General features: G+C 39.5%; 1 protein-coding gene across 2 annotated transcripts; it reads left to right on the top strand.

The window, feature by feature from the left end:
- The first annotated feature begins 122 nt into the window (after positions 1–122).
- necap1 (NECAP endocytosis associated 1) lies at positions 123–8,952 on the top strand. 2 transcript variants are annotated; one of them, XM_039820230.1, is made up of 8 exons: positions 123–266; positions 1,627–1,727; positions 3,876–3,980; positions 4,120–4,201; positions 4,556–4,664; positions 5,597–5,723; positions 6,064–6,157; positions 7,247–8,952. In XM_039820230.1, the coding sequence occupies exons 1-8, from the start codon at positions 172–174 to the stop codon at positions 7,314–7,316; spliced, it is 783 nt and encodes a 260-aa protein (XP_039676164.1). In that variant the 5' UTR covers positions 123–171; the 3' UTR covers positions 7,317–8,952. The 2 variants fall into 2 exon arrangements, with proteins under 2 accessions (XP_039676164.1, XP_039676165.1); XM_039820231.1 differs by having other exon boundaries at positions 126–266; positions 7,262–8,952.
- The last annotated feature ends 1,050 nt before the right edge of the window (positions 8,953–10,002 follow it).

Here is a 10,002-nt window from a genome sequence, read left to right as displayed (position 1 = left end):
CAAAAGACAACCACACACACACACACACACACACACACACACACACACACACACACACACACACACACACACACAAACACACACACACACACACAACCCCCTCCTCTGAACAGAACCGAATAAATGAGTCACAACCACCACAACTCCCACATCAATAACAGTTGAGTCAAGATGGCGGCCGAGGGCGAGTACGAGTCGATCCTGTGCATGAAACCCGATGTCAACGTTTATCGCATCCCGCCGCGAGCTTCTAACCGCGCATACAGGTAAAGAAATAACCTGCGGGCGTTAACAGCGCTGCAAAATATGGTTTAACGGTGTTTGGTGTCGCTCGCTGCGGGCATTTCGCTTTCACTGCTCGCTGCCAGAACATGCTTAAAAAATCATGAATAGGGGCTTTATGCTGTGATTTTTGGAAGCTTGGAAATGAAAATCTGTTTCCAGTTATAAATATGTTTACGGTTTGAATCGTGGCTGGTTATATTTGCCGCGTTGTTATTCGGAGCGGTAGAGCTGTCACAGATGTGACGGGGGTATTTGTCATTTTGTCGGGTCGATACGGGCGATTTGCCAGCTTGGATGTCCCCTTCACACAGTGACACTATTGATTTGAGAAAAACGCTGTCCAAGTTTTCTGTGAATTTTGCTTGAGTTTGTTAATATAGATTTGAACTTTATTTTAGACATGCAGGCATATCAGACAGAAGGTAACACTTTCTGGGTGGGCATGCAGGGAGATTATACCAAACAATAGAATTACATACATCTAAATGACCACCAGCGTCTTCATATATTCTTGAAATATTTATATTCTATGTTCATATCCTTGTCTGTGACAGTACTTTGCTTTATTGTTTATTTCCTTTTGTAATATGTTTATGTATGCATGGTATGCACCTAACCCCAAGGCAAATTCCGTGTAAGTGAAAACGTACTTTGCAATAAATCCTATTCTGATATGATTTTTATGATCTTTGAATTGGTTTTAGTAAGTGGTTTCCAAGATACATCTGAAGGGACACAAGATGATTAAAGGGATAAAAAAAAAAAAAATAACTTTTTGCAACTTTTCTTGTGTAGGCATACTGGATACTTTCACCTCTTTATCCCTAAAAGTCCTTCAAATTACATAAAATCAGTCTTTGGTTGATGCCACATCCATATGAAAGCCATAAGGTGTTATGTGGGTTCACACAAGTAGACATTACTTCATTTTAAGGGGTCAAAAATGTTAGTCATTACTGGTTAGTGATGACATCTCTTTTGGTAAAACATGCATTAATACTTCCCCTGAAAAGTGTAATGTGTTTTGTATCATTCACAGCGATATAAATCTAAGACACTATCACAGATTTGATTGATTTTAATTTTCTGTCACTTATAGCCTTAGACATTCTCTCATGGTAGTATTTTGCAAAACGCTGTAATGTGTTTTGGATGGTAAGATGTTTTAAAACTACCGTGTTGGTTCAAAGCTGGACGATGTTATTGAAATCCAGATTTTATTGGTTCAAGTTGTGGAAAAAAAGACAACACATTCTTTGTGAAACAGCTCGCTATATAGTTAATAATCAATGTTCTGTTATTACATACATTTTTATGAGTAAACTTGTTGTTTGTGTACAGGGCAGCTGACTGGAAGCTGGATACTCCAGACTGGACTGGTCGAATGAGGGTCACCGCCAAGGGCCAAGTGGCATATGTCAAACTGGAGGACAAGGTCTCAGGTATGACCTCATTGTGTACTGTACTTTAAAACTCCAGTACGTGAAACTCATTTACATTTGAGTAACTGTACATGACTTACCCAGTATAAATTGTCAGAAGTCCTGTGGTATATTGGCTACCTGTTCAGCCCCCAGGGACTTCTGGTGCATTCATGTGGAATCAATGTTGGGTGGTCTCATTTCAATCAGGAGAGACTTTGTTGACCGGGGCAAATACATTTATTCATCACATGATGCACAAGATTTTAATGCACAGAGTCTTTGGCGGTTAGTCTCCATCGCTATGTAAATAATTTTATAAGGGGTAGAGAAGCCATGAGTAGTAGGGGCGTTGAAATTAATCATTGCATCGATGCATCGCGATGCAGACCTGGATGATTCTGCAGCGCAGTGACGGACCATAATCATTTTATTTTTTTTGTTTGTTGTCTGCTGTGTTGAGACTCCACTACATTCGGGAAGTGTTTTTTTATTTTAATTTTTTTAAGAGCAGATACAATGAAAATTGGCGTTCACATTAATCTGCTTGAATTTGTTGATGAAAACCATGTGTAGCAGTGTTTATATAATAATATTGAGGAGGTGATGCATTGGGATGCATCAGGATATCTATTCAAATCACTGACAGGATCGTAATCAAATTGAACCGTAAGAACTGGATGGATGTACGGTAGTGGGGCTTCTGGAGGAGGCCCCAGGGTGCTGTGAATGATGACGACTGGAGGTGAATGGGGTGCAGGAGGGTCGCTTGATTTGCCCGTAATGACAACTGATGGCAGCAGAGAGAAGAAGAGCTTTTTAATGCAGGGATGCAGGGATGCAGTGATGCGATTGGCTCATGGAATTCATGGCAAACTCGGATTGGTTTAACTGAAGAGTCAACACCCCGAATCAGCTGATCAGTTTAGGAAAGAGAGAGAGGAGAAAGCTTTTAGAAGTCTTCCTGAAATAATGTATGCTGAGTAGGTCTGCATGATATGAGGAAATTATCTAATTTGCAATTATTTTGACTGATATTGCGATATGATTCACGATATTGGAGGGAATGATCATTTTTGTATAATTATTCTCATTTTCATTGAAAAATATTAAAATCTAAAAAAATGAAAATGATTATAGTGCGATTTTTGCGAGGATCTGTACCAAAAATTTTTTTTTTTTGTAATTATTTTTCTTTAGTCTGTAGGATAGGATTTGTAGGCCGGGACGTTTCTACAGAATACTTCATTCAGAATGTTTTGACACATATTTAGCCTTTAACAAAAATAGGGCCCCGCCTGCGATTCGGATATTGCACTAGTCCATATAGCGATTTTGATAAAATTGTGATTAATTGTGCAGCCCTAACGCCAAGCTTCATTCCCTGCTGTTCTTCCGACTTCGGTATGTTTACAAGCCTAAGGCATAATGTGAAAACCACATACAGTAGATAATACAAAGAAGATGTGTCTTTTTTTATTGCTCAGAGCATCCCTGACTTCATTCCCTAAAACCACTGAAATATTTCTTTACCTGACTTATCAGAATTAAGGCTAAATAATAACTTTTCAAGATTATTTTTGGGCTTTTCTGCCTTTATTTGACAGGACAGCTAGGTGAGAAAGGGGGGAAAGAGAGGGTGAAGACATGCGGGAAATCGTCACAGGTCGGATTCAAACCCTTGACCTCTGCATCAAGGCATAAACCTAAGTTTATGTGCGCCTGCTCTACCCACTGAGCAAACCCGGCCACTAAATAATAACTTTTGTAACTAATCTAGGTCACTCTACGTGGTTAGCAGCTAATGTTTACAACCTAATGCCATACTACAAAAATGACATGTGAGCAACAAATGAATATGCAATATGTGAATTGTTTCTTACTGTCAATCCAACATTTACTTTCATCCGCGATGTTTCTGCGTGAAACGACGTCAACTCGGCAAGTCGCGTACCAAAACGTTCGCAAACTTTCCGTGCCGTTGTTTTCCAACTTAAGGAGGAATTTGCGTGCATTTCCCCAGTCGGGAATTTATCTTTCCGATTATTCCGACACCACATGAATGCAGCATCTAACCAGGATAAACAGTTTAGAAAAATGGATGGATAAATGGATGGATGGTTCACTAGTTTGCATGTATCTCTTGTCATTTCCCCTCGTGTCCTGCAGGGGAGCTGTTTGCCCAGGCACCACTAAGGGAGTATCCCGGCGTTGCGTTGGAAACGGTCAGCGACTCCAGCCGATACTTTGTTCTGCGGATAGAGGATGACAACGGTGAGGATGTGCACGTGAAAATGACTATGAATCTTGCCTGTTTTCAGGCCCTAAAATTCCCTGTAAGGATGTGGTTTTGAAGAACTTTATGTTGGCTGTTTTGCATGTCAGTCACTGTAACATCACCTCTTGTCCGCAGGTCGCAGTGCTTTCATAGGAGTTGGCTTCGGGGACCGAGGGGACGCTTTCGATTTTAACGTGGCCTTGCAAGACCATTTCAAGTAAGCAGTGACCCGGTGGTTTCAGTGTAAAATGGTGATTAATGTCTTCTTGAAATCAATGTAATGATTGGTTACAAGCTTGAACATTCACAGCAATGAATGCAAGACTGAACATTTCACATGCATGCTATAATTAGTTGGCCTTCCAAAGTATTGACAGTGTTAATGTTTCCCTCTGTCCCACAACCATCTGCAGCATAAGCAGTCCATGCCAAAACGGGATGCCGTCTTCGAGATCTACAGTACTGTACTTGTGGAAAGCTGCGTGCTGTAGTTTTCCCGGAAACTGCTGAGATGTGTTGTTTATTTGTGTATATGTGCTGATGGTTTGCTTGTCTCTCTGCCTCCCTGCAGATGGGTGAAACAGGACACTGAATTCAGTAAAAGCGCCCAGCTCGGGGATTCAGGACCAAAACTGGACTTGGGCTTTAAAGAGGGACAGACCATCACACTCAACATAGGGGTAAGAACCTCAAAATGTCCAGCTTTTACTACATTTTCAAAACCTTTTAATTAAAACTACGTGCATAAAGTAATGGTCTTTTGGTCCTGCAATTGCCTGCAACTCATCAAAATGAATCAGAAATGACACATTCATTTAACCCTTGTGTTGTCCTCGGGTCAAATTTGACCCATTTTTCAAAATCAGAAATATGGGTTTCTTACAACCAAATTGCCCCAAAATAACTTGGATGCATGCATGTACGTTGTACGGAACCCCTACAACATGCATCCATGTTGTTCACAGGTAAAATTATTGATTACTTCCATTGAATTTTGGTTGTTTTGATTCACTCACCATCCTCTGATCTTAACTATTCTATTAGACAAAATAATTCATATCATTTTTTTTTTTTCAAACTCAAAACTTAGGTAGGTTTATTGACCACGAATAAAAAAAAAAAAAAGCGTTAAAGAGGGATAAAAACTTCAACGTGCCAAAAGCATAAAAAAAAAACTTTGGAAAAAAAAAGTTCCAAACAAAGCGCATTTTTCAATTTTGACCCAGAATGACAAGTTCATGGACAACGGTGAAAACAACACAAGGGTTAATAGGCTTTTTAGAAATAAGTTCATGCTGCCTATAAAACTGAAAATAGAGCTTGAGTGTGACTGGAGATGCAATGCATTTTATCAAGTCATAATTTCCAGTTAGCTGCCAACTTCGTACCACATGGCTCTTTAAAAATAGAAAAGTTTTCTCGCTCTTCTTCAGTCATCACTCAATCAATCGCTTAATTCATTTGTCCTCAAAAGGCAATTTTGATTTGCGGTAGGGAAACAAAAACTCACGATTTTAAACACAAGGAAATTAAAAAAATTGTGTTAAAACGAAACTGCTGGTTAAAACTCATACTTCTGAGAGATGTAATTTTTTCTTTTCTCTGTCTCTAGCAAGGTAAAAAGAGGGATAAGCCCCGCCCACAAGGCGCAGGTGGGTTTGGACTGCTCCCACCACCACCTGGAGGAAAGATAGCCCCTCCTCCTTCGTCAGGCTCATCCAATCACAACATAGAAACAGGTAGATGGCCCCCTCAGTCAAACTGAAGATGCACCAGGCTGCTGTGCTTCAGTATTAGTGTTTGTCAGTAAACATAGCCAACATTCACTTTTAATTTGGGAGATTGAGCAACTTAACATATTTGCAGCGTGTGGGGTACAGTTGTAGCTTCACATTAAGAATCTTTGTGCAGCTTTAACCAACAGGAGTGACCTATTTTTCTTAATCGCTGCGGAAATTAGTCGCTTGTTAAATGAGTCGTACGTTTTAGAGCTTCAGGCTGCAGAAAATGAAGTGAAATGTGTGTCGGTTTGTGATCTGCTTTTAATGAGCTCTGTATTTCTCCCTGTATCTCTGTCAGACTGCCTGTTGGAGCTGGACAGTAGTAACTCTAACACTGTGGTTCAGTCAAACGCTAGTTCAGATCTTTGGGGAGACTTCTCTGCTCCGGCAAGGTAGACAACTTCATTTCTTGTAATAAACACTGTGTGCCAAAAGTATGTGTACACAACATTACATATATATGACTCAGAGAAGACTTTACCTATGGATTTGTTCCCATTCAGCCACAAGAGCATTAGTAAGATCCAACCTTAGACTGTATATAAAGATGGATGACACGGCTCCACTACCTCCCCACTGTACAAAAGTGAAGCCAAAATATCCCAGATATGGGCGCCGTCATTAAAACCAGGGTCTGCCCAGTAGTGATCAGGTGGTGGAACCCATACACCCGACCCCGTCAATCCCAGCTGTCAATCATGACGTTTCACCCCGTTTTTATAGCATCAAATAACCAATAAAACCAAACTTATCAGACAAATTAACACTTGAACGAACATTAGCATGATAAGAACTACCTAAAATGACCAAAACCGTCTTTGGGGAAAACAATTATTTGACGATTACTTTTATTTTTTATTTTTTATTTTGTCCCACTAACCATAGAGGGGGCAGGATGTATGGCCTATACTGCAGCCAGCCACCAGGAGGGGATCCAGATGTTTTGGCTTTACATATGGCGCTTACCCACTGCTAGTACCGGCTCGGCTCGGCTCGGCCGCGGTGCCCCGTCCTCCATTTTCCATTGCAGATTTAGCACCGCCTCATGCGTGAATACAGTTAAATGAAAATAAAAAATGGGTAAATAACTGTAACAGGCAAAAAGTAAATCGGTCAATAGTCCTATTAGTAATTAAGGGGACTCCTTATTGTAAAAAGATCTGACAGTGAGCTGACAGTAGTCTCTGAGCATGTCAAACAAATGAGTGTCCATATACTTTTGGCCAAGTAATGTAAATGTACTTGCTGTGTTAGATGTTTGATGATAATGTTTACATTTTGTGCATATTATACATTATACACATTTGAGTTTTTAAAATGGCATATTTTTTAGTTTATTTAGTTTAGTATGTTTTTTTTTTTTTTTTTTTTTTTTTTTTTTTTTTTTTTTAAAAAGGTCATAACATGCAAAACATTGGTATTGTCCTTTTCTAATAAGTGATACAACATTATCAGAATACACAGATAAAACCCAACATCAGTTTATGTGTTCCCAGCTCCGTTCCACAACAATCCCAACCACAGAACTCCGGAAACTGGATCCAGTTTTGAGTCGTCGCCGGCTGTTCCGCCCGTTTTGATTTCCATCTCACCTGCATCTGTGTCCGTAGCTTCCCGTGCATCACACTGAGACTAACTCCCACTCACTGATCCCAAAGCAGCAGGGACGTGAACCTTCACAGAGCTGTAAAAGCAACTCGCGACATCATTTCATTCAGGAAGAATTCAAGAGTCCTTTCAAATTTTCTTGACAGGAAATGAAGCACTAATCTCTTTTAAAGCCATTAAATGAAATGAGCCATTTCCCCAAAAAAATATTTAAGGGCTATGTGTGACGTCCTGAGAAGCAGGTGTTCCTCTTTTATGTGTCTGCATCACCTCCCCCGGGAGATGGCTGTCTGAGCAGAGCTTTATCTTTGATGCTTTTCTCAGTGCAACGGCTCCCTCTGCAGCCACTGCAGAGTGCTACATCTCAGTAACCTGCTGTGAGTAAATGAGCTGCAAAGCTCTGCTTAAGTGAAGGCTACTTTAACTGTAAGACAGTTTCTTTTCAAATGAAATTGGGATTTCATCATTTTCATGATTATAATTTAGAAATTACAGCATCAGTCTGTCTAACTTATTTTAAATATGAGTCCTGAAGAATGGTTGAAGACTAGGGTTGGGTACCGAAACCCGGTTCCTACGCAACCGGTAGGTCGGACCGGAATGGAACGCAAATTTCGGTTCCACTTAATGGGTCGACTGAAATATTTTCCCTCTGTCGCTCTGAAACGGACATAAAAATATCACACTTTCTCTGTAGTCTACCGTTTGCTAGCCACCGTAAATGTAGGCTACTTTTAAAATGCCATATTTCCCCTCTGGGCTCACCAAAACAGACGAAAAAGCATATTACGGCTACCGCATCTATAAAAGAGCCTTTCTTTAATGTCATTTTTCAGTTTTTCAAGAATCTGTTTAGGAATCAGAATCGTTTTAAAAGTACCGGTTCGGCATCCGAATCGTAAAAATCCAAACGATACCCAACCCTATTGAAGACACATAATACTAGGGTTTTTTGACGAAACGGGGGATTAAATGACTCGTCCCCCATCCCCACACTGATGCAGGGAGCGGTACTGCCTTGTCCACGCGTCTCAAAATGTATGTATTTAAAACGACTACTGTTTGTCTAAAGCGTGGCTTCATTATATAATAATGCAAGTGAATTTAAAGGTGCGACTTCGAAATGTTCAGATTAGCTTTGCTTTATGGGATATGAAAGTGAAATTGTCAAGATTTCAAATGAATGCAGAGGCAACCCTCTGCTCGAATTGGAGTTTCTCAGTTGTTTTTCAGCCAAGGACCCATGATACAGGACAGAGAACGTAGCAGGGACCCCCTCATGTATGTCCCTCTAAATAATTTGACGCAGCTTATTTTTTTTTTTTACACTTCTATATTCTTAGTTATGTGAAATAACAACACAAGAGAAATATATTAGACCTGTGTTAAATATTATTTGCACCATCTCAACACAGAATACCCACCGATTGACATCAATTCAGTTAGCTGCAAGTAACGCTGTCCCTCAACAAAATATCAAAGGCAAATCAAGAGAAAAGGGCTAATTTAAAGTGCATTTCAGAACAAATGGTATTCGTTGGACTATGAAGCCTTTTGTTAAAAAAAAAAAAAAAAAAAAGATTGAATATCATTGATCGGTCATTAATGAATTAATCTGAAAACTTTTCCCGTTTCCCACTTTAAAAATCGTTGGCTTAAATCACATTTTATCATGCCTTTGCCGGTATTTATGGCCACGGAAACCAGGAACTATCCATTGCACAGTATGTAGTGTGTTCATAGAACCACAGAGCTCGCTTAAAGTGGGATGACGTACTGTAGGTAGAAAAAAAACATTCCTGTCTGCCGTATTAACTCTAACATTTGTTTACAATGTGAAATCATATTTGTGTTTACTACTGGGTGGCTTATTTTATTTGTAAAACTGAAATCAGTAGCCAGATCCATACATCTATTAATTTCTGTCAATTATTTACAGTTTACATACTTTTACTGCATTTTATTTTAAGAATTAAATAAGCCGAGAACATATTTTGCTGAATTTGGCGATGGGTGTTCGTCTACTGGCAGCAAATTAAAACTACTTAAATACTTAGAGGCTTTCTTCATTGATTTTATATTATTTTTGTTTTTTTCACCTCATCCCAATTAACATGGCGATTTACAAAATCCAGTTGAATTGAATAAACGAGGTAAAGCAGCAGTAGGAATGTCCGACTAGTTATCAGAAAGTCCTATTTAGCCTCAAAAAGTATGTTACTTTCCTTAAGGCCCAATTCGGAGATCATCAGAGGAAAGATGTCATTTGGCATAAACGTATAGTAAGCTATTAATGTCCACCATATTTACATTTAGCTGCACCTCCCAAATGCTCCCCTTCTGTAACAACCGCTCTTCTGTTTAAATGAAAACGAGTTTTGAGTGTTTCAGTTACAGTGGAAGTGGAGTGCGATATCTCCAGAAGTGCACACGCAATCAGTTTACCTGCTTTTCATGTTCGTGAAATGACAATGAGGCAACTTGTTATAGGGAGCTGTAGTTGACCTGCAGAAACAGCCATGGTCATTCCCTCAGTGCTAAATGCTGAATGTGTAATAGAAGTAAGAATATATCTTGATAAACTGTACAGGAAGTAAAAATACAGTTCCCGATGCAGAAGCTGTTCTGA

This window comes from Perca fluviatilis, chromosome 13, assembly GCF_010015445.1.
Source record: "Perca fluviatilis chromosome 13, GENO_Pfluv_1.0, whole genome shotgun sequence".
NCBI lineage: Eukaryota > Metazoa > Chordata > Actinopteri > Perciformes > Percidae > Perca > Perca fluviatilis.
This window is presented reverse-complemented; position numbering and strand designations above follow the sequence as displayed.

Coding starts and splice junctions, on each gene's coding strand:
- necap1 (XM_039820230.1), top strand. CDS start 172: ATGGCGGCCGAGGGCGAGTACGAGTCGATCCTGTGCATGAAACCCGAT. Junction 4,202..4,555: donor GCCTTGCAAGACCATTTCAA/GTAAGCAGTGAC, acceptor GCCTCCCTGCAG/ATGGGTGAAACAGGACACTG. Junction 4,665..5,596: donor CCATCACACTCAACATAGGG/GTAAGAACCTCA, acceptor CTCTGTCTCTAG/CAAGGTAAAAAGAGGGATAA.